This window comes from Haemaphysalis longicornis, unplaced genomic scaffold (assembly GCF_048455015.1).
Source record: "Haemaphysalis longicornis isolate Haplotype H1 unplaced genomic scaffold, Haemaphysalis longicornis Haplotype H1 scaffold_5, whole genome shotgun sequence".
Taxonomy (NCBI): domain Eukaryota; kingdom Metazoa; phylum Arthropoda; class Arachnida; order Ixodida; family Ixodidae; genus Haemaphysalis; species Haemaphysalis longicornis.
The window spans coordinates 4,213,429-4,237,964 of record NW_027526385.1 but is presented as its reverse complement, the minus strand read 5'-3'; the positions used below and the strand labels follow the sequence as shown (position 1 = coordinate 4,237,964).

The 24,536-nt window shown below is 47.7% G+C and overlaps 1 protein-coding gene and 1 long non-coding RNA gene across 2 annotated transcripts in view; both read left to right on the top strand.

Moving 5' to 3' along the window:
- The first annotated feature begins 516 nt into the window (after positions 1 to 516).
- LOC144139020 (uncharacterized) lies at positions 517 to 8,208 on the top strand. Its single transcript, XR_013316015.1, has 4 exons — positions 517 to 674; positions 1,519 to 1,614; positions 5,247 to 5,344; positions 7,902 to 8,208. It is a non-coding gene; the product is annotated as an uncharacterized LOC144139020 (long non-coding RNA).
- An 11,905-nt stretch (positions 8,209 to 20,113) lies between these two features.
- Positions 20,114 to 24,536, top strand: part of LOC144137826 (cytochrome P450 3A14-like) — a 39,761-nt gene continuing 35,338 nt past the window's right edge. Inside the window, exon 1 of the mRNA XM_077669832.1 lies at positions 20,114 to 20,288. Within this exon, the coding sequence (XP_077525958.1) occupies positions 20,242 to 20,288 (47 nt within the window). The 5' untranslated portion in view covers positions 20,114 to 20,241. The remainder of the gene's footprint in view (positions 20,289 to 24,536) is intronic.

Here is a 24,536-nt window from a genome sequence, read left to right as displayed (position 1 = left end):
TTTTAGGAGCATTTGTTTGATTACACATGTTCAGAAAAGATCGAGTCTACTTACTGCTGAATCACGCAGGTCGTGCATCTGAAGAAGTCCCAAATCAGCGAAAGAGCCGATGGTACGCAAGGCGATAGTGAGCCCTGTTGCTGCCAACGCGGTTCAGCTCGAAGCAGTCGTAATCTTCAGTAGCGACGTTGTTTGAAAGTGTTATAATCCCGGCCTCATCTTTGCGAAGAGTTTTGATTCAACTGCCTTTGTGGCGCCCTCCGTACAAATTGTCGTCTGTAAGGCACAGCTGGAAGAAAGTGAACACGTACACACTTGCACTGTTGCTCCTTCAACGACAATTGGAAAGCTCCGCTACTGCATATATGCTTGTACCGGTACTAACAGTTTATCGGCGGAAATCCAACTGTATACTTTCCGCCCATTGCTCTGAGCAACACAATGCTGCAACAATCGCACTCAGTTGTCGCCGCGAGGTCGTCATATTGGCGCGTATGTCGTTACAGAAAACTGAGAGGGAGCGCACGGAGGGGGTGCGCTGTGATAAATGTGGATTTGGAGACGGATATTTTTGTATAGGACATTACGTGTACTAATCAACAAGACCTTTACAGATCATGAAAGCACCGCTTTCAGGGACGGCTCCTCCGCCGTTGCAGCGCGGACTGTTGTGGGTGAGTGGAGCTGGTTTCTCAACTCTTAATCTATGCTACAAACACCTTTATTATCTGGTGCTCCCCCCCAAAAATAACCAAGAAATGCTGCTCCCGTGATTCGCAGTTGTTTCCTCACAACTATACTTCTGGGTAATGCAGGAAATACAGATGTGTTGTTGGAAAGATTCTTTGTTTAATTCCGAGTCGTTAATTGTTTATTCAATGCACAAGAATGTAAGACGTTAATACTGTATGTACGCTTTCATCTCCGCGGTAGACGCTTGGAACACGCTCCCAGGTGAGGTTGTAAATAATCGGAATCTAGACGAGTTCTGTTTCCTAGTGGAAAAGCTAACGGTGTCCCCATAGCTATTTTAGTTGCTCTAAACCAAATGTAGAAGGAACCTTGAAGTGTTGCATTATACTGTTTTTGTTTGTACATTTATTTTCTTGTGTGCAGTACGCCTTTTCTATTGGTAAATTTTTCTTCGTGTACGCGAAGTGTTACAAGGTAGTTGATATAATATCAACCTACTTGCTATTCAGAAGAGTCCTGTTATATTTTATATTGTCTTGAAAAATGTTTTGTTAGTTTTATTTCACCTTGCTTTGTCTTAGCATTCCGGTGAAATTGTATGCCCGCTATACGTATGGGTGTTTGAAAGACCTACAGTGTAATTAATAATAATTGTTCGTTATTTTATAATTAAATTAATTAATTGATTCATTCAACAGCAATATAATTTGATTAATTACATAATTAATATCACTTTCCTTACAGCTTAATGACGAGGAGCAAAATTTCGCATTGAAACAGTTGTTGCTTGTTGTCAAAGTCTTCATTTTCCTGTCTGTCTCGCAGGTGAACCGGAACCCTACCCGTATCCGCCTGACCCGCGCATGTTTCCTGCGCTGGCACGCTTTGCACCTCAGTTGTTCGGCCCGAACCCCGACGACAGTACGCACCCGCTTCGCCTATAGCCACGCGATGAGGAGTTCCCTTCACAAAATCTCAATCCTGCCAGCAAAACTTTACCCTTCTCCGTCTTCCCTTTCTCACTGTAACTATGACTAACGGCCTCGGCCATCGTCCTTGTTGAACAGCATTCAGCCTTAGGGTTAGTCAACCTTAATGGGACACTGCAACATTTTCGATAAACGCTTTCACTCTTTTCGTCGCGTCTGGAAACATTTCCAAAGCTCCGGTTATCAATAGCACACAACGGCACTGCGTGATTTGCTCGTCGACGCAATACTACCCGCCTTCCGTTTCTCATTCTCTTTGTGGCTTTTTTTTTTCTAAAGTGGATATCGGATGCCTTTATTGCTGCAGCAGATAGGAAGCGACCACTAGCCGGTACATTGCTTTAATCACGTGATTCGAGAGTTCAAAGAACGACAAGACTCGCCAAAGAGAGCAGAGAAACATCTTTTGAGCAGGTTTCCAAGAAATCTGGTCGGCTGAGAGCAGTACATTTTGTCTGAGGTATTTCATGAGACGTGTTTGATGCCCACGTTTTGAAAGCATTTAGGATTTATAAAAAAGTTGAAAAGAGTGTTGCGGGGTTTCGTTAACCTTGTAAAACGAAGTCAAATTCATTATAAGCTGCGATACCAGTTGACGACACTAGACCTTCCACCCACGCCAGCTCGGCGTGTAACAGCATCCTGCCTATTCCGGGACGCACCAGCAGTTGTAGAGATAGGCTATAGTGCCTACCCCGTCCGCACCCACCTTCATTGCGCCTTGCCCCTAATGACGACACTGAGTAGGCGCATAGCCTCGTTCCCAGTGAATGTGAATTTCGCACCCACTTTGTGGTTACCCGGATCTGGCAACGACTCATTTATTCACCATGTGAGCAGATTAGTTATCGAGCGATGCGTCGGCATTACGAGGCAAAAGAGAAACTAAGACTTGTCAGATTTGAATGCCGCGGACTACAAATTTCCAATGAATGCTTTAGGATTTTTTCGGGTGATATTTTTCAGGAGAGGCCTCCGCGGTTGCTGAGTAAGTACAATTGATTCACTGTCATCTTCAACGCTCCCTCGATAGGAAATTGATTTATAGCCTCCCCAAAGGGACGGTTCGGAAGCCCAATCGTCGAAGTAAGAGATAGATACCAGTCAAATCAATCAGTCCATCCGCTTGAGATTTGTGGATTACGTGGTTTTTTTAGTGAGTCCAGGGAGGACCTTCAAGAGGTGGTTCGGCGCCTGCACGGAGACAGGGTAGTTACAATTTTCAACGCATTCATAGCCATTCTCACCTTAACTTTCAAGTGCCAAAAAACATGACTCTTCCTCGAATGGAGAGGAAGTGCGGGATAGAGAGAACTACAACGTGCGAGTTGACTTCTCTACAAATAAATCATGCAATTATGACGTGCCGCGGTGCTTTCAGGAAGCGGCGTGAAAAACTACCAGTAGTCGCCTTTGCCACGATAAGCAGGGGCCCACTAAGCGCGTACTATGATAGACCTCGTAATCCTACGGCTGCTAAGCCGTAGTGGGAGAGCGGAGAGCACACGTCAGGTTATAATGATGGCCTTAATGGAACTGCCAGCACGAGCACTAGCCACCGCACGGTCGGTGCTAATGAGACTGGTGATGACGCTGCGTCGTCTGCTATGCGTGCAAAGGAGGAAGTTCCACGCGCGCCACGTGTGCCCGGAACTCTACGAGTGGACCGAGTGCTGTGTGTGTGCGCGAGCACCCGCGGACCTGGCCCACATCATGTGGGGCTGCGACGAACAGTGCGCGCGCGACGGAGGCCACCGCCTCCCGCCGGACATTCGCGAGTTGATCGGCTCCCCGGAGCACGGCAACCAGCTCAGGGCCGTCCAGCGGCTCGAGGCAGCTCTGGCGCTGCAACGGCGAAAGGAAAGCCAGCGCCCCTCGCCTCCCGGCCCCCGCGTGGGTCGAGCGGACGGCGACGGCGCGGGCGATCCGAGTAACCCGCGCGGCCGGCCAGGCACGACGCCTCGGGCTCCGCCCGCTACCTAGCGCAGGTAGTTAGACGAGGTGCGGCGAAGCCCTGCGTGGCCTGACCCGCACCTTTCTCGCAGGACGAATCAATAAAGGTCATTTCTCTCTCTCTCCACTACCCACAGATACAATTTGACCAGCTGAGAGGGCTACGGAAAGGAGGGTGACAAGAGTAAAGCTTACAGATAAGAAATGACGGTAATCAAATAGGGGAAGTACTTCTGGTAAAAACATCCTAGCTCAATTCAACGAACAAGTAACTTGGATTAGACGCGGGATGTGGAGGGGATGTGTGGTTTAAAGTCCATTAAAAAAACTAGCACTATACTAGTAAACTCGAAGCAACGTTCATTAATTAGGAGCAGGAACGGTTTATGAACAGAAACAACCGACGCACCGAATGCGTTCCGTCATCGCGAGCATATTTCACCCGAAAATATGTTCAAGCTTTTATTTTTCTTTAGACTTCCTCGAAAACCATTGATAATCAGGGAGGTTAGCAATGATTACTAAGGCGGTAAGTTGGGCGAGTTGGTTACTAACTAAGGAAATCATCGCACAAGCGAACACTAAATAGAGACAAAGGTAAAAGAGGCGACGAAACACACGCTAGAACTCCAGCTCAGTTTATGCAACAGAAACACAAAAAAAGGCTATATGTACATGAAACGTGGAAAGGGTAAAAAGCAGCGAACACGAACAAAATAAAATAAAACAGTATCGCACTCGTCCCACTAGCTCATATAACAGAGCCACGTCACAGTGCCCGCCAATATCACTCGGCGTAAATTAAACTTACACGTGTGTTCGGCTATCACCCCTCACCCGTGCACAACCTGCTCCCCCTCTCCAAAAAACCGATTTCCTTTGCAGACAGTGCCAAGGATGGTGAACTGACGAACCTTTTCCTTTCTCTGTTTATCATGAATGCCTCAAAAATTTCTCGTTCTGTCGGCGAGGAAGACCTGTACAGCATGCGCGTCTGTTATATGAGCAAGTGTGACGAGTGCGATACTATTTTATTTTATTTTGTTTGTGTTCGCTGCTTTTTGCCCTTTCCACGTTTCATGTACATATAGCCTTTTTTGTGTTTCTGTTGTATAAACTGAGTTGAAGTTCTAGCGTGTGTTTCGTCGCCTCGTTTGTCTCTGTTTAGTGTTCGCTAGTACGATGATTTCGTCAGCAATGATTGCAAGGGCCTTAACTAAGCCGTCCTCGGTGTTTTTAATGCGCTGGTGAAACGCAGCTGCCGTTATATAAAATCGCGCTTGTTCACAAGAACACATCGTTGTAACATAAAACGAGATCTTTATAGTAAGTAACGTGTGAGGCAATGACCACGGACTGCAGCCGCCTTGCAACTAGCCTTGTATTGAGTCTGTCCCAATCGGAACTCATTCGAGGCCAGTTCACCGCTTTCACGCATTTCTCACTTGCGGAAGAATAATTTCATGGAGCGATGCTACCGTGACAGATGCCAAGAGTAATTGCATAGGGTGCTCTATTATCGGGATCTTTTTCTGGGCGTGTGTCTGCCGCCATGGAAATCATTCACCGCGTGCGCTCCCCCACTTCGTATTTTTTCTTTCCTCTTCCCAGAGCGAAGTCCTTGGCGGCGCTCGTTTTTTCTGCCACGTTCGCGCTGGTCGGCTTGGCCGTCGCTCTCCTGATGATCGTGGTCTTCTTCGTGTTTCCAGGTGAGCGGATTCTCGGGCTATAACACAAACCGCGCAGACAGCTCATTATTTTCTTTGGCATTGCCAACTGAGTTGCGCGCGTCAGGCATTCGTACCCAATAGTAACAGAACAATTCCTTCGATCGCACTTGTTCTGGACTAAAGGCGCTCATGTCAGTTCATTCAGTTGCGATTGCTCTACATTCTGAATAATCACAAATTCGTGAAGTGTTAACACCTGCTTCTATGTCCATCTCTCCCTATGTCCTCGTCTGGAGACCCGGCTAACCAACCTCTCCCTCCCTCTGGGCTAGACGTTGACGCACCGCTCATCCTTTACGATTTGCTTAGAACGTGTTATTTAATCTGCACGTACGTAACCTGTATCTGAATAACGGGGTGCCTCGATAGAACTAACCTCCCACAGCCTGGTGATGACGTCACATCCTCCACCCTGCTGATCAGCGCAGGCAGCAGAAAGGAGGCCAACGTGCGCACACGGCTCTCGCCCAAGCTTTACCTTTTAAATAGGATTGTCTTTTGGGGGAAACCTAAATGCGAAAATTTTCGGCACTCCGTAACCCAATTCCGCCACGGGGCCAAAGTCGAATGAATGCTTGAACAATAAATTATAGACGAGATTATTCCGAACTACTGGAGACTGCTGGCGTGCGTCACACGTATCAATATTATTACCCAGAAAAAATGAGCCATGTTTGAATCAAAACATACGTGCGTCGCTGACAGTGGCCACGTTCTTTTAATTGTAATTACAGTGCCATTCTTATTACAACGTGGTAAAAACGTGTAAAAACAAACCACGTGAAAATAAATACAACAAAAGTGTCTCCTCGAGGAACGGAGAGAGAGAGAGTAAAAAAGATGATAGATGGGTGGGCATCGCTACTCATAGCCCATAGCGATTACGGGGCGATTATCTCAAAACTCTGCAGGGATCGCTATTATATCGTAATTCTATGCCCAACAACTGTGCAATCCAGCTGAAGGAGTACAACCCTGTAGTGCACGCCTAACTAACGCCCTCTCTGTCCTTCTGTCCGAGCCCTTTTCGTGGCGTTACCGGTGTCAAGATGTGGCCTAATTTTCAACGGACACTGGTTTTCGATGGTGTACTAAACTTAGACCCACAGTGTGCCGACAGGCCCATCCCAAAGCGATGTGCCGAATATCATCTCATCGCCACGGCCAAGGAAACTTTATGCATAGACCGTATCAATATATCCAGGCAGCTGCACGTGATCCAACCTTTACTGGTCACTCCATTTCTAAAGGCACCCAATTCGACTTCCTAGCGTCATCCATTTTCAGCGAGATAAGCCTTGGAGGATGCAATGTGCGGGGAAACTCGTGCATGCGCTTCTTCAAGCGTGGGGTCGGCGCGCGCAATACGTTACGCCGAGTTTGGACATATTCACGCCTCGCTCGAACGAAGCGATTGGAGAAAATTCAATTTGGTTGCCACTGGCAACACCAAAAAAGTTGTCGGCATGAATAGTCGTTTGAAAATGACTTTCTGGATTTAGATTTATTTGGTACACTCGAAATTACGGGAACGCAATTTTGCAACAAACCCGGACTATAGGAGCAGCATTCGTCAATACGGCGTTTTTCTAACGCATAAAAACTACAGTTTTCTTGCGTTTAAAGAACGTAACACAGCTTTCATGTATCTGTGATTACTCGGAGGGCCAAACGCGAGATTGTACAATTTTCGTATTTGCTCGACAAACCGAATTGGTACGAAGCGTGGTCTAGCAGACAACTACCCGATAATTAATAGAGGAAGACACTCAACCATTGTAATGCGTTTGTACAAAACACAAGTTTTCGTATTGTGCTGAAATTCGTTGGCAGAAAGCAGCAGCCAACATTTTAGTAAGAAAATTTCTGCAGTAGGATGACTGACAATCACTGGCTATAATTCCAATATCCCCCACGTTTTTTAGCGCAACGAACCAGTGCCTGCGGAAACAACTGTGCACCTAAGCCTTATCTCGATCAGATATTTCGCTTTTTGCCATAAAATATACAGCTGTACTTTTGAAAGAAGTGCACACATGGAAATGCACAAAACTCGGACACGTTCACTTGAGCCAGTGCATTCGAATGCAGCCCTGCACAGCCTAATTTCTGGAGCTGTCTGTAAATTCCTAATCCGTCGAGAACACACAAAAACCAAAACGTACTATCTCCGCCAGAACTTTCTGGGCCATGCCAAAAGTGCACAGGCCACAAAAATATTCAAAATACAGGTTGACCTCTCATGCGAGGCTGAAACATTAAATTTACGCCATAAAGCTGGACAAAAGACTTTTCTTCTTGCTGTCATAAAACGATTGGTCAAACTAAAACTTTAAGCTTTTTCTTTGGTTTTTTTGTAACTCAGAAACATGTGGCATGGCCTAGAAGATTTTGAAAACTACTGTACAGCCTGCTACGCCATTTATTCCGCTTCGCTCACGGAATTCCTTCTGCCTATTGAACCCAGATTCCTTCGCACTAACAGAAGGTTTCCCAGGAGATCGCCGATCATTTTTACACGACAATCTGCGTGCAGAGAGAGGGACGGCCGGAGTGGCGACCTCAACTGGGAACCAGTACCGCATCGAAGGTGTGCCTCAACAGCCCCTCACAGTGCCGCCACCACAGCCGGAGTGCGAGAAAAAACCGCAGCAGTACCAAGCTCCCGGGGAAGGTCAAGACGGGGGAGCGACGAACACTTGAAAAATGACGACTTGGCGCATTCCGGGGTGGTTCTGCACTCCCTCTAATTTTTCTCCTTTCTAGCGAAATTTGTGACGATTAATTACGATTTGGTTTAAGAAAGAAAATAACGGATGGATCAATAAACGTCTCTCATTTTTTGTAAAGGTTTGTTCGTGGCGAAGGCCTCACGGGGCTTCCTGTGTACACCCGCACTGATGCACCGGAGTGCGCGTACTATTTCTTCCGATGCTCAATGAGTGCGGAGTAGGGGTGCCATAATACTCGCTTTGTGAGATGTGTACGAGCACAGTTCCGGGGCGTGTGTCTCTGCAGACTAGAGGGTTAACTAAAAATGGGTAGATCGCCAAAGCACGTTGTTGCGGATCTGGTAGTGTGAGCTGTGATGGCGTCCGTTGGTCCTGAGTTGGGGCAAATATTGGGGCGGACTACGGCGAAGAAAGCAACTTTATATATAGAACTTTACATGGTGTTTTTCTGAGTGAACAGGATTCTGCGCGCGATTAAATAACCAGGTCGGGTCCGCCTCCTTGCAGCCTTTCTCCCGCTGTTTTCAGGAACGCACCAATCACAAAAATCCGTGGCACTGAAATTGACGCCCACACACTCGCAGAGAAAAGGCAATTTTCGTCTCGCACAGGTCGGCGTCAGGTTGACTTCGGTGGTGCAATCTTCCTAAAGTGGAAGCCCTTAAGACCACCCGAGGGTAAAGCGATAGCAGGACGCCTGGGCTACATAGGTAATCCGGCGTCGGGCGCTCGTTGAACAGCGGAGTTTCGGACACGCCACAAAGGGTTCCCACGATGCGTGTCTCCCCGCCGAAAAGACAGGAACACTTAGCGCCTGCCACGGGCGGCTCCGCGCGACGCCTTTGTCACCACCTTCGTTCGACGCTCCCGGTCATTGTGGCTGCCCTCGCCGGCGGGCGCTCGGGTGACCGTGAATTCGCGGAAAGCGGCTTGTGTCCAGCAGCAGCGTCAGTCCCCGCCGCGTCATTGTGGACAAAGCCGGGTCACTTCCCGTCGATGAGGGGAGAAACCGGAGGACCGAAGTCTTCGGCGGCTGAATCCGATAACATAGATGACGATCTTCGCAACACCGTACGCTGATCGTAACATCTCCGGCAGGCGGGACGCTCCCGACGACATTGGTTTCCAGCCCGTGTGGGAGGAAGCCTTATCCCAGCTATAGATTCGGGCCGGCACACAAACACCCCAATCAGTCTTTCCCGAGGGGTAACTGTACGTTCTCAATGTTTTAACACGACGAAACGGTCTGAATCATGGCCCAGACACTTGCGGGAGCACCCCTGGCTGTCCATGTCGTGGGTGGTTCCCTGACTCTCACACGTGCACTCCCCAATCCCGAAAAACACAAAAAAAACGCAATACAACGCAAGCGGGCGCAAGGACAGTCTCCTGAAAGACCACCAGGCTGCCTCTAAAGTCAATAAATTGGCCGCGTATCTGCTCCTTTCGTTGCAAATGCCGTCAAAAGACGATAGTCTTTATCGGCTTTTGCGAAGTAAATGCCTCCCTTCGCTTTCCCGCTCACCTCTCATGTTGTTCGTCTTGCGTCGCGCTCCTCCCAAGGTAAAGCCGCCAAAGTTTGCTTAAATCAATTTAAATTTCCCACGTTCCACTGCTCCAAACTGGGTGTCTCGATGCGAACGCTGCCGTACGGCGAAGACGCGCGTTAATCGAGGCGCCCTACTTCACCGTTTATAGAACCGCGTTTCCCTATTCCACGTGCGTTGCAAGCAGAACGTGGAACCTATCTAGTAGAACCTTGCGTAACTGTTGCCGGTTGATTTCTTAAAATGGCGCCAGAAGCTATAGTGGCGCGGGCGACAGCAGGCGACGGCGGAGTGATTTTTTTTTCTGCAGTTGATGAAGTATTTAATTTCGCAAAAGTCAAGCATGTTTGATTTTTTTATAAAGGAACACTGCAAATATCACTTCTGTGTTGATTGGTTGTCTTGTTCTTCTTCAACAATGTTGACAAGTATGAACATTACACCGGACATAGACGGGTAGATTTAGCTTTGACTATATAAGACTATTGCGCAGGCATTGTTTTGCTTTAGCCGAGTGACTGAATCGAGTCGCGGACAGACAGACAGACATACAGACAGATCAAAATTTCTGGGTTTAAGTAGCCCAAGAAAGACTAAAAAACACTGACTAAAACCTACCTAACGTGGCCGTAGAGTTTCTTACAATATACACTAGAGAGGAATCTAGCGCTAGCATCTATGCGACTCACATCAAGGCCGTCTGTGTCGTCATGGGACACCATTACATAATGTGCTCGCCTTAATTTCATCATTGGCTTAAAATGAAACGTTTTAGTGACCACAAATTCAAAGAAAGTGCCACAATAACGCGAAGAATAGTGTGGAATCATGTTAGTGGAAAATAAAACAGGCTGTTTTGAAACTAAGAAAACAGGAAGGACAGCATATTCTTGCCGGAACGGTTGTCCCTGCTATTCTGCAGGCCAAAGTGGTGGTTACGAAAAATGTTGATGTTCGGGGGGAAACTCATTTGAGACTTATTTTATTAATTGAACCATTATTTCAAATTATAAGTTGTTTGAAGAGTTTAGAAAGTTTTTTGAGCGTACCTATCCGGTGCGCCGACCGTCAGATGCAGTTTAACAAAACTTGCTGACGAGCGAGTTTGTTTATACTTCAAGAAAAAACAAAACGTGCATTAAACAGTTGTGGACGATGACAAGATAGGGCGGATACAGGCGCCCGTATCTGTCGTATCTTGTCTTCGTTGGAGTACGTTTTGTTTGTTTTTCGTCAGCTACAAATTTCGCGGCGGCATATTACCCGCTGAGCCATACGTCCTCCTACTGCGGTATGACCAACGTCAGGTCCGATCACGCACTACCTGCTGTTTCACCGAACACGGCTACCACAGAGCAGGTATGATTTCGGCTCCCTCGTAGCTCGTAGACGTGTTGATGCATAGTGAAGAAAGCAAATCCCCAAAACCGCTTAAGAATCCAATTGTCAGGCCAAGCCCAAGCCAAAAGCGGGTGTCTTCCCATAAACCCATGGCTTACCAGGCGCAGTTTCCTCTCTTGTATACTTACTAATAAGCTCTATGGGCAAAAGCATGGCGCCGTACGTGCACGGTTGCCCGCATGCGTGACACGCCAGTGACCACAACCTATACCGCACAGCCGCTTTTCAATCTTCAGGTTCTCTTCGAAGGACTATCGCAATGCATTGTTTATCGTTGTGACCTTTGCCAGCTTTCATGGTTCTCTATTTTGCTAGTATATTCTTGTCTGTTTCAAAGTAGCAATTGAATCCAGGCGTTAAATAAAATGCGTCCTCCACACAACACGATTATTGCGATGATGAAAAATATTCAGTGCCCTTTCACTCTTTGAACAAGGATGACCAGAGAAGCAACAAAACATGTTTATTTGTAATTTGTGACTTCACATACATTCTAGCTGACTATATCAATTAAAATTAGAAGTACTGCGCCTTCATTGTAGGGAAAAGCATGGGGCTTCCCGTTCCCTTCCCGTGTCGTGGACATCTTACTGCGTGACCCACCAAACCAAAACGCTCGACCACGGCGCACAGCAGCCAGATAGCATCCGGCAGTGATACGTCCACGTTGAAATCTCCCACCAGCACAACGGGCAGGTCATCGGTGAGCGCGTGAAGCCTTGCTTCGTCGTGGTGGTTTATTAAGAAAGCTGGGAAGAGAAGAGAACTGCTTCGCGTGCAGGCCACATTACCCTCCCCCCCCCTCTTCCTGTGCACGCCTGAACGGGCTACGGGTGGTATTCACGTGAAAGACACCAACCAAGATGTCGCTCCGGGAGCCCTTCAAGCTGTACGGGAAAAACACCGGCAAAAACGTTGCTCCGGGAGCCCTTATTGAGAAGAAAAACAAAACACTAGCGTTTGGAGCGAAACATTTCCGGTCTACTCCGACTGACCTGCGCATGCCAGATGTGGAAAGCGAGGCACATATACCATAGGTTAATAAATAGTGTCCGTGTATTCAAGTATTTGCGTGATAAAGTGTTAGCTCCACTGTTACGGAAATAATGTAATAAATAGTGTGATCAAGAAAATGTGATATAGAAACGTACGGAGGAAATGGTGCCCTGACAAGGCAGCTAACATGTCCACGGGTGTTTATCTTTTAGAGGCGAAGCACCTTAGGGGCTCGGGCTGTCGCCGGCTCCTGCCGCCGTCTCCTTTAGTCGCGGTACTAAAACACCTGCACACGTTTTCCGACGCCTTGCGCTAGAACGTAACGCACACTAAAATAACACACACGGAAACTCTTTTCCCAAACGCCTCGCGCCCCAAACACGAAGACAACTGATGGTCCGTCGGTCTCTCCTTTAAAGGAGTACTGACACTAAATTTGTCGCTTTCAGTTTTTATGCTGTAAAGAATACCTAGTGGCCCAGTAACTACGAAAATCGAACCGAAAGCCGTCAGCCGCCAACACAGAAATAATTATAGCACGTTTATTGCAACCCTTTTCAAATTCGGTCGCCGCGCTGGAAAATGGCCGTTCGACGGCCAGCCTGCAAGCGGGCCAGTCTGACGTCACGGTTGCACCCGTGACGTCAGGGACGTTCGCCGCATCGTCTGCTACGATTGCACATGGTCCGCACTCGCCCGAGCAGTCGACATGTCGTCTGAATCGTCAGACTCGGATGAGTCGCTGCCACCCGACAGACAGAGCAAGTTTATTTGGCCAGGCGATTAGGCCGGCGATGCCTTCACCGTCGTCCATTTTTTAATATCACTGCGGCTCGAACCGGCGCAGACCGTGATAGCAACAGCTTGTCGCCACTCTTATAATCAATCTGATCGCGAAAAACAAGCTCCACATGCGAGAAAGTAGATGTTAGTTTGGTAAAATTTGGCGAGGGTTTGTTATCAGCGTTTAATTTAAAAGCGGCGTTCAGATATTTGCCGCTATGGTAACGCTGACCGGCAGCGGTGGTTCGGCTCTCCGAACCAGCACTGCCGGCACCGCGGTGTGGCGAGCGGCCGAAAGATGGCGCCACCTGCGCGCTAGAATCAAAACAGGCCACGACAGATGTCTTGTTCACCGATCGCTGAAACGGCAATTATCGCCAAAATAAAGCTCAGTATGCGAAAAAGGGGATGATAGTGTGGTGAAAAGTTGTGTAAGGGATGGCCATTCGCAGTTGTACAGATAGCGGCGATCAAATATTCTCCACCCCGAGCAACGCCGAGCCCGCTGGCTCGGGCGACACTTCTTGCGGCCGCCCGCGCGCACGAACTCAGTCCACGTTTAGCGCTGCATGTCGTCGCGTGGAAAATAATGCATCTTGGCCTCGTCGTCGATTTGCTTGGACAGGCTTCCACGAGCAGTACTTCGCATTCCGCGAGCTTGCCATAGCACAACTTGGGCGAGCTCGGCGACGCGCACCGCCGCGTCACCGCGGTGCGCGTCGGCATCGCGCAGTTTTCGGCACCAGTGCAAGGGACCACCATGCGCCGGCCACGAACTGAAGAGCAAAGACGGCGAACACGCAAGGTGCGCGAAGTTTACAAGCATTGCTCACACAGCTACACCCGTACGTCTACTGCCCAAACGCCATACCACCGACAACAGCCCCGCAGGATATCGTTACTGGTTCCGAAAACGACTATATGACGTCAGCCTCAACCGGCCAGACACGCCGGCCGATGTTTCGTCACGCCGAAAGCGATTTCCCTAGTGCTGCCGATTTGTGGAAGGTCGCGGCCGGGACAATCAAAATCGATTTTAGATGCGATTCCGGCCTCGGATCGCTGCAAAAATTTCTGTGAGGCATCTGTACAAACTAATTAAGTCAATTATATCATTTTTAGGCGTCAAAAGTTGGTGTCAGTACTCCTTAATTGCTTAAATCCGGTTCAACGCATGAGAGGGCGCCACCGCTCAGCAAGCGCGCGATTGCTCCTCCCACCGGCGATTTCCGGCGCCCAATCAGCGCGCGCCCTGTGGCAAGAGAGAGACTTGCAATCATTAAATACATTTATACACTGCATTCTTCGCCCCTCCCCAGCTTTCACATTAGTGAAGATGGCCCGGTTTTTATTCCTAAAAACATTTTCCCTTCGCAGATGCTTACTCCACCTCGGGGGTTACCCGAAAACTCGTCGCCTAACAGTTTCCTCTCACTTTTAATTTTTCAATTAACTTGCTAGTTCGCCCTCCGCTACGAACGGCTAGCTTTCCGGTTATCTTAGTTGGTAGAGCGACTGCCCGCGTTTTTACGAAGTTTAAAGCCTGGACATGGATGAATTTTTATTCAGCTGCATGGTCGGAAATAAAAATACACGCCGAAGTGAGCGGTGATATCGCGCTGCGGGGAATAAATGGCGTATGTGTCATTCCACTACCGTCGGGGGAACATGAAAAAAGAACTGAAAGAACTGGGCTCACAGCTGTCCTTAGAATCCACGCCGCGTTCCTTCACCCGCGTGCAGCCATGGAAGCCGGAAAGTAAAATTAAAGCACACATTGAAGCGCGCGCAGATGTGTCACGGCCGAGCGAAAGTTTTCACCACTGGAATGAAAACAGGTACAGGTGCTGCGGGAACTGAACAGTTAACTTGGCCCACAGCGGTTCTTACATTCCGCGCCTCGTCGTCCGTGGCCACGACACCGTAGAGTGAAATTAAAGAACACGCCGAAGCCAGCGTAGCCGTGGGAGAACGAAGATAACCAACTGGGAATTGATTGGCGGTTGGACCATTAGGGAAGGGAAAGGAGTCAAGTGGGGGAAGGAACGGGGAGGGTTGGCTGGAGAGAGCGAGGGACTACATGAGGGAAACAGGAGAACGACCATAGTGCAGACGGAAGAGGATGCCGAGGAGAACAGTCGCCAGTGAAAGATGAGGTCGGGGGGGAGGAGTGAACATTGAGTGGGGACTGTGAGGGGAAGGAGGAGGAAAGTGATGAGAAGGAGAATGGGCAATGGAGACGCTACTGAGTGGAGAGAGAAATGCATGTGTGTAGGAGTATCTTAATCTTGTGTTTATCGCACCGCAATATCAAGCTGACGCCCTGGGCACGTGTTTGTTCTGGTAGTATACACATTTGTTTATGCCTGATAAAAATCGGTTGCAAGTTTGCGCCGTCCTGAGTATCCTTATCTATTCTCCTCGTCTTCAAGCGCTGTACGATGTGCAAGCACCAACTTGCCCAACTGTCGATTCTACTGATTGATTGATTGAACAACTTTTACTGAGGTTCAAAAAAAGAATGGTGCGCGCAGGCACCAGATGGGGTGGTTCCCTATTCACGGGACCCATATGTGTCCAGTAATTCTTCTCCTCGAGCCACCAGCTGTTGCTGAATGGCGAGGTCAGAGCTGGACAGTAAGGTCTCCCATTGCTCCAGCGGGTTGGAATGGGAAGAGGGGGGGGGGAGAGGGGGGTGTATTGAGTTTTTTGCACTCCCCAATAATGTGCGCGAGAGTGCCGTCTCCCCGGCAGAACGGACATGTGTTCTCGTGTTCTGCAGGGTACATTTTGTGCAGAAGCGACGGGTGTGCGAGCGACCCTGCCTGTAAGCGGTGCAATATCGTCTGCTGCCGTCTGCTTAGTTGCTTGTGCGGCTTCAGAAGCCTCGTTCTTCTTTCTTTGTATTGGCGGACGATCTCCTTATAACTCGTGACGGGGTGTGGCTGCTCTTCCTCGGCCCGGATGGCTAGTTCTCGGTCATAGTGGTCGGCGCCGACGTTGCCTCCCACGAGCGATTCTACTGAGAGTGGCGAGAGCTTTGCGGAAGAATGGAGGAGAGGATGAGTAGAAAGTGGTGTAAATGGAACTACATACTCGAAAGGAGACCGCTTTCAATTTACAGGGCACAAACACAGAACGGAATCAACGTACAGTACGAGTGACGCGCTTCACTCGTTCTGTACATTGATTCCGTTCTGTATTTGTCCCCTGTACGTTAAAAGCACTCTCTCTTTGGGTATGTACCGATACCGACCAGCCAACATCAAGGCTTATAAAAAATGAAAAGCAGGAGAGGAGGAAGGAGTGATTGAAACGCCCAGTGGGAGCGGGTGGGGTGGTAGAGGGGAGGAGTAGGACGGTAACGATGAGGAGGTGGTGGAAAGTAGGAATGGGTAGACGGAAAACATCAGATGGCCGGAGAGCTGAGGAAACGAAAAGCAGCATGGGCGGTACTTAGAGCAATTTGAGACAGATGATTGGGAGAGAGGAGGGACGTGGGAGATGCGAGTGAGGACATAAGGGTGAGGAAAGAGGCGCAGAGAGCCTCATCAGCGGAAAGGCAGAAGGTAGGAGTGAGAGATGTTTGTGAAAAGGAAAAGGAACAGAGGGAAGGGTATTCAAGAGTGGAAAGGGTGTGTGGAGCGAATAGGTAGGGGGAGATTAGAAGAGAGGGGGCAAATTTATTATTGAGAGAGAGGTGGTGACGGGAGCATGGGAGAGGGACAGAAGGGAAGCAAATGGGAGGGATAGGGCATATGCGGGCCGGAATGTATGCTAAGGTAATTGCAAATTAAACGCCCCAATGCACGCCCTCTCTCTTTGAGATGCGTTTCAAATAGCGACCACCTTGTATGATGATATGCTTTAAACAATCCCGTAAAGTAAGGAGAACAGGCTGGGTTTCCAGAAGGATACTCGACAATGGATCACATTCATGTATCAGCCAAGTAATATAAAAATGCGTAGGCTGTAATAAGCCGCTCTACATGACCTTTATAGACTATGAAAAAGCGTTTGATTAGGTCAGCACAGCCGCAGTTATGCACGGCTTAAAATACCAAGGAACAGAAGAGGCCTACCCAAGACTCATAGACGACAAAATGAGGAATGCACGGGCATAATTACACTTCACAAGCAAAGTGATAAATTCCCATTCCGAAAGGGAGTGCGACAAGGAGATACCATCTCACCAAAATTGTTCAGAGCATTTCTTGTGAGCGTATTCAGGAGGCTTGAAAGGAAAACTGAAACTTACGGATAAACTGGGAATACTTGAGTCATTTGAGGTTTGCAGACGACAGTCTGGCGCAGTGAATCTGCAGAGCAGCTCAAAAATTGATTGAAGAACTGCAATCACAGAGCTTCACTGTGGGAAATAAGGTAAATATGAATAAAACTAAAGTAAGGTTAAATAAACGCGTCTTTTCAGCATACGCAACGAAACACGGGAACAAGCAGAAGAACATGACTACCTTGGTCAGATGGTCAGTGCTGACCCCAACCACGAGAAACAAATCCTGCGCAGAATATGCTTGGGCTGCGGTGCATTCGGCAAGCATTCGCAACTAATGAAAAGTAAGATACCTCTATCTCTCAAAAGAAAGGTATTCAACCAATGCGTCCTGCCGGTGATCACATACGGAGGGGAAGCTTGGAGCCTTACTAAACACTTAGAAAGAAAACTCAGGTTCGCCCAACGTGCCATGGAGCGAATAATGTTAGGAGTAACGCTTAAGGACCGGAAACGACCAACTTCGTTTAGGGAGCAAACTCGGATAAAGGATATCATGATCCAGGTTAAGAAAACAAAATAAATCGACTTGAGCTGGCCTTGTGGTGCTACGAACTGACACAAGGACAACTGAATACACACCGCGAGACGGGACGAGCGGAAGGGGAAGACCATTAAACCGATGGAGAGATGAAATAAGAAAATTCGGAGGCAAAGAATGGGCGCTGGCCGCAAAGGACGGAAGCGGCTGGAGGTCAATGGGGGAGGCCTTCGCCCTGCAGTGGACACAAATAGGCTGTTAATGATGATGATAATGATGATGAAAGTAAATGCAAGACATGAAAAAAGCCGAGATGTTGTTGCAGGCAGCCTATTGTTCCAGACGGACATCACATGCCAAAGAAACTTAAATTTCATGTGAAGTACCCCTGAAATCTGATTATTAGTTGTTGAATCAGCTGTTACACACATTAGGCGCTCCATACAATATGCGGCATTAGCTAGAACACCAGTGTGTTTGCAGAGACCGCCGCGGTGGCTCAGTGGCTAAGCCGTTGGGCTGCTGAGCACCAGGACGCGGGTTCGATTCCCGGCCGCGGCGGCCGTTTTTCTGATAGAGGCGAAAGGCAAAAACGCCCGTGTGTACCAGATTTCCGAGCACGTTAAAGATCCCCAAGTGGTCAAAATAAATCCGGAGCAGTCAACTACGGCGCGCCTCATCGCCTCCGTTGCGTCGGGGCGTTAAACCCCACGATCAATCAATGTGTTTGCAGAGAAATGTTTGTAACTCCAAGCAAGACGCGGTAGTCTCATTTACTACGTGCCTTCGTTTTCGTAACATCAACATGGGTTTAATGACAATACCTGATAAGTTCATGTATGCATCTCGGATAATTGTCTATAAGGTGCGTACCCTCGCACGAACAATCCCTTCAAACTGGAGTTGAGCGCAGCCACCTAATTTTCTGCTAAGAGAGCTTACGTGTCGCCATCTAAGGGAATCCCTCATATGCCAATCTGCTTTCCTCGGCTTCACAGTTGTTTTCGTTTCCTTAGTATAGTTCAATGTTGCTTCCTTGACCGCGCCGATCTTCTTTCGCACAATTATTTTCAGGAATACACGGCATCAAGTCGTTCTAACAGCCCACAAGGTGTTTTACAACATTCTTTTAAATGTCGTAAAACACAACAAGGCCTGTAAAGAGCTCACAAGGTACTTGCACTCTGCGTCCGCTTTGTTTTGAGCGATACTCATGAACGATCATTTATGGTAAATACTGCTTCAGCGCGTCAGCGTATGCCTCACGTTACTTCGTCAGCCGTGAAAACAATCGCTTCCCTTTTTCACCTCCTTGCGCGCAGAATCAAACGCCCTCCACGAATCTCCAGGGAAAGAAAGAGAGAAATAGAGAAGTATGTATTTATTGTAGAGGTGAGCTCGAAACAAGAGAGAAGTGGCTACTCCGAACTTTGGAGTAAGGGAAAGGTACAGTGGCTTTAAGCATGCACAGGGTAATAAAAATTACACAAGACAGAATCACCAGAAGGACATGCGTGCGCTCAGCGAACAACATGCTATATACAGCAAAATAAAGGCGTATCATCAGACTGCATGGACCTGTATGCAGTGGAAATATTCACGCTCTCTTACAACATCAGAATGCAACGCGGAGACAGAGAGAGAGAGAGAGAGAGAGAGAGAGAACTCTTTAATATGGGCTGGAGAGGTCAGCTCTGCTAGCGGCAGTGCTTGCTAGCCAGATGGGAATGATCGCAATGCAGTGAGGTGAATGTGAGAGACTGTGAAGCCAACATTTAGAGAGAAGACAAATAGAAAAATGACACACAGTAAGATGCAAGAAAGAACGCTCTAAATAAAGGTGAGTAAAGAAGTTCAGCGAATGGCGCCGAGGAAGCACAAAGCGCCTAGCAACAAAAAGAAAAAACGTATATACATGACGACGCAAACGCATACAGATGTAGCCGTGCGCACAATGGAAGAATTACAGAATGCTCTGTAGTCCAGAATCCAGTAAAAAACGCAAGAGAATTTTTGTCACTAAATATGAGTCATTGTTGTTGGCCCAGGGTTGAAGAAAGTGACACAACTGAAACCTTGTTCAACGTCGTACAAGAGACAGGCAGCTAGCCGCTGTTGTTCGCGCAGCGGCAAATCGCTGACAGATAGACAAGTTCTCGGTAGTCTCGCGCACAGCGCACGTGGGGCAATGTGGATGTCCTATATAGATCTGTATGTGAATAATACAAAATGTCACAATTGAACACACGTACGTTGACGTATATGCACTGCAAGGCCTAACTCATAAGAAATTGCTTGTGCGCGAATTCTGCTAAGCCCGCCAATGGGGAAGTCGGACTTAAGAATTCCGAGTTTCAGGGGTGAAAAATTCTAGTACGCAGCAAACAGGCCCTCCCCGGTCGTTGCTGCGCGTGCTTCATCGCGTGCGGCAGGAAACGGAGCAGGTGCGGAACCTCGAATTGGGGCCCTTCACACGCTTAGTGTATTTCGGGCCCCGAGGTAACGTAACCGGATGCTTTCGGGTCGCCAACATCAGTTCACGACCATCTGGGCGCTGCATGTTCGCATGGGGCAGTAGAACAACTGCGCTGCCAGCAACTCAGCTTTACTTCGTACAGACGGCCTCAGCTCCCACTTGAAAAATGTTCGCCGCTGCTTGCTTGGCGCTGTGCGCTGCGGCTTTGTACAGGTATTTCTTCTCCTGCCTTTTTTTGGGGCCTAATTCACCGTGTTTTGAGAGACTTGAGTTGTGAAAAGTATAAGTTAAGTCTAGGTAAGCGTCGTAAAATTAGTCCAGAGAATTTCTAAATGTAAACCGTTTAAAGCCAAGAAACAAGTTGGCGTCAGTTTTCTGCGGACAACACTAGTTGTAAAATAAAGAACTGGCTGTTGTCATTGCTACCCGATTTCAGTTCAAGAGAGGGAATTGCTGGGCAAGTTGGTTCATAATGTATCAAAAACTTTCAGTGTGTACTATATTCTTACTATCAATGCATATGTTTTAGAATCTATCCTTAGGCTGTGAACTTCAAGACGGTTTTATTAGGAAAACTAGATGAAGCTTTATTCATTCGCCTCCTTAGCCTGGTTGGTGTAATAACCTGAGAAAAGAGTGCCTGTCTGAAAATGACCTGGTGCCGCACTGCACTTCACCAGCCCGCCTCTCCAAAAAGTATGCCGGGGCCCGCCAGCGGGCCAATACTATGCTCTATGCTCGTCTGCGCGATCCCGCATGGACGCTTCGTCTGCGGTTACCCGATTTTCTACTTACGCCATTTCACACGATACCTTCTTCACACAATCACTGCCCTCACCAAAGTACCCGTTGTCGACAGCGTTCTGCAACATGTACCGCTCTCTCCTCCCGAGACATTTCCCGAAGGGGCGAAGTTGCCATTTGCACATCATCTGGCCATACAAACCATAACCACAGTGCCGCCCGGTGTTACAACAAAGGAGCACATTCCAGCCACCGCCCTAAAGCTCTTCGAACCTTGACAATATTGCGCAAAAATGCAGAACCGACACTTCCACATCAGTGACTGCTGTGTTGTGGATACCTTCATCACGCACAACCTTTAGGGCCATGCTAAGCCGCGCATCATCATCCACGGCTACAGAACTCGCGACTCTGCGGGTGGCTTTCGCTTACATCTTCGAGAAGCCCACCCAGAGTGGCCTAACTTCACGGAGGGAGGGAGAGAGAGAGAATAAACTTTGTTAAGAGCATCGTAAAGTGGTGTGGGTTCCTCAGTCCAGGACTCCATGGGAGACCCCTGCCGCCATGGCCCTTTCCACCAGCCTAAGCTGGGAATCGAGACCGGAGCTGGACAGCTCCTTCCCCACTGCTCACGGGAAGGGTGCGCGATTCTTTTAATTTTGGGGTTTGCCGAACACTCCCATACCATGGGGTTCAGGGTATCCGGGGAAGCGCAAAATTTGCACACCGGGAAGTACTGCGTTGGATAAAGCAAGTGGAGTTTGGCCGGCTGAGGAAAGGTATTTGTTTGGAACTTCACGGCCTCTGCAGCTGCACTCCGCTGTTTAGCGTTTTTACCGAAAGAGCAGGTTGTGCTTAATATAGATGCTCTGCATCTCCGAGCTCTGCAGCCGCACCGTGATGTAGCACTCCCGTGACTCGTGCCCGTTTCGGAATAACTGATAGCGTGAAGGCGGTCATAACAGCATCAAACCCGCATGACCAACGTGCACCAAAGATAGCGAAACCATCATCCAGGAAAGATTCTTAAGATTCTTGCATTTAGTGTCGCATGGAGGCTGCAGCGATCAACTTGGGCTGACGACCACGTCATTGCGCGCCCCTGTATTCTATGGAGCCACAATGCAAATCGAAGATTCCATCTGGACTATCCAGGAGAGAAAAAGCAATACTACATCTTGCGCGGCTGAATGTCGCCGATTCACTGCGCAAGGAGTGTCCCTCGCAGCACATTTTAATCGGCCACTTTTGGTGATTATTCAACTGATCTGCAATAGCCAATGAAACGCGAACTCGAAAATATTTTTTATTTGTTTATTTACAAATACTGCAGGCCCTATTCGGGCCCAAGCAGGAGTGGGTACATACATAGTACACATACATTAATTGCAACTACCACTAACATATATTTGATTAGAAAAAAAAGTGCTTCGCAATTCGGAACACGACAGTAAAACAGCAGTAATAAAATGTGCACACACATCAATGCAACACAATACACAAGAGTAATATAACAGTAATAACATGTACACACAGCGATGGAATACACAAAGAAATTACGTACTACACATAAAATGAAAAACGAATGCAGGAAGCAGCTGTCTTCATTGAGGCAAAAAAAAGCCATTGGTCAAAGGAAAGGTTGTTTGCAAGCTGAATGAACGATTCTGTTGTATTAGCGTTAACTACTTCTTCGGGTAATTTATTCCATAGTGAAATTGCATGCGGAAAAAGAAAATATTGATGTACGTTAATATTACTGAATGGTTGCCTAACTGTTTTGCTGTGGTTTGTACGATCAGACCGCATGGGGGGCTCAGTTAAGTAACTTTCACGAGGTATTTTGTAGTGACCGTGGTACAACTGATATAAAAACTTAATACGAGACACAGTTCTGCGATGAGCTAGTTTTTGTAATTTTGCCCTGTCGCGAAGAACGGAAACGCTGGAAAAACGCGAGTGTGTGGAGTATATAAACCGCAAGGCTAAATTTTGCACTCTTTCTATTTTCTTGATTAAGTATTTTTGGTGCGGGCTCCATATCAGATCCGCATATTCTCATTTTGGTCTAACGAGAGCTTTGTACGCTGTTAACTTAACGGCCGATGATGTACGACGCAATTTTCGTTTAAAAAATGCCAGCTTTTTTAGCGCGTTGCTGCAAACGTTTTCTATATGGGGTTCCCAACTTAAATTGCTTGCGAGTGTAACACCTAAATACTTCACTCGCTGGGTTTTACTTATATAAGCATTAATAATAGTATAAGAAAATTCCAAAGGTTCTTTTTTGTTGGTAAATGTAATAGCCGCCGTCTTAGAAGTATTAAGCTTCAAGCCGCATGTTTCACACCATACACTATTTGAGTGCAACGCATCATTGAGTCTTATTTGATCGGAGTGTTGAGTTACATCGGCGTAAACAACACAATCGTCCGCAAACAGCCGGATCTTCACAGGCGATTGAACAGATAAGTAGATATCATTTATATAGACTAAGAACATTAAAGGACCGAGCACTGATCCTTGTGGCATTCCTGAGTGCACATCCAATGTATCGGAAACGCAGTCATTCACAGCCACGTATTGTTTTCGTGAGGACAAGTAACATGGTATCCAACGGACAATATTGCTCTCAATGCCCATAGAGAACAGTTTGGTTATTAAGTCAGCATGCGGAACTACATCAAACGCTTTGGAAAAGTCCAAAAACACTGCGTCAATTTGACCCCTCATATTCAGTGCATTTACAAAATCACCCGTTATCTCAGCTACAAACCATGAAGCAGAACGCAGACATGAAGCACAGAAGCAATATGAAGCAGAACGCACACATATCGCGATTTTTTCTCATGCAAGTTAACTTTACGCGTGGCTTAGTTACAAAAACAAAGTTGAGAAATGTGGCTTCCAAAATAACGAAAGCGCGCTATAATTACACCTCCACGAGCAGGATTTTGCAATGTTGCGTGTTCTGGTTCATATTTTCGTGTTTTCTTTCTTTATCTTTATTCAGAGATTACCCCGCATTTCATTTCCTTTTGCATCTCATTTGTCCATGACTGTACATGATCATGTCCCGAACGCTACCTTCTGCGCGACAAAATCTCTGTGTGCCTGCGAAACACAGGCCTGACGATACCCTCTAAATAACTTGACGTATATGTGGGCATCAACACTGTCAACATCATCATCGTTCTCATCATCATCGACCCCACACTCATCTGTCACAGTAAGCTCAGCATTTTTACGTGGCTGACATCCCCCGACACGTTAATGATTGTTCGCTCTCTCCGAACAACCTCCCGACACTTCTACGCAGGAAAATGTTGTATACGCCCGCTTCCTACGCACCATACTCACTGCGGTGTTTTCGCTAACAGTATTGATTCCGTGGGGTGTATTCGGTTTCAAAATACCGGCTGCAAAAGCCCTGCCCATAACGTTGCCGGCACTAGCCCAGATACGTTGCGCGTATAACAATAAATCATGCTAACTAACGCAGATATGTAAGCTGTTCAGTCGGCGCTCTTTGCCCTCGTTGGCCTTGCGCCATTAAACACCAACCATCATCATAAGCTGTTCAGTCAGCTTTCGCGAAATCCTACACGTTGCAAGTATTGCCGTCGTAACGTTCACCGCCGAAGCACCGGTGATGACCACGCTTAACGCTGTAACAACTGTTCGCTACCTTTAAATACGACCAGGCAATTGATCGAA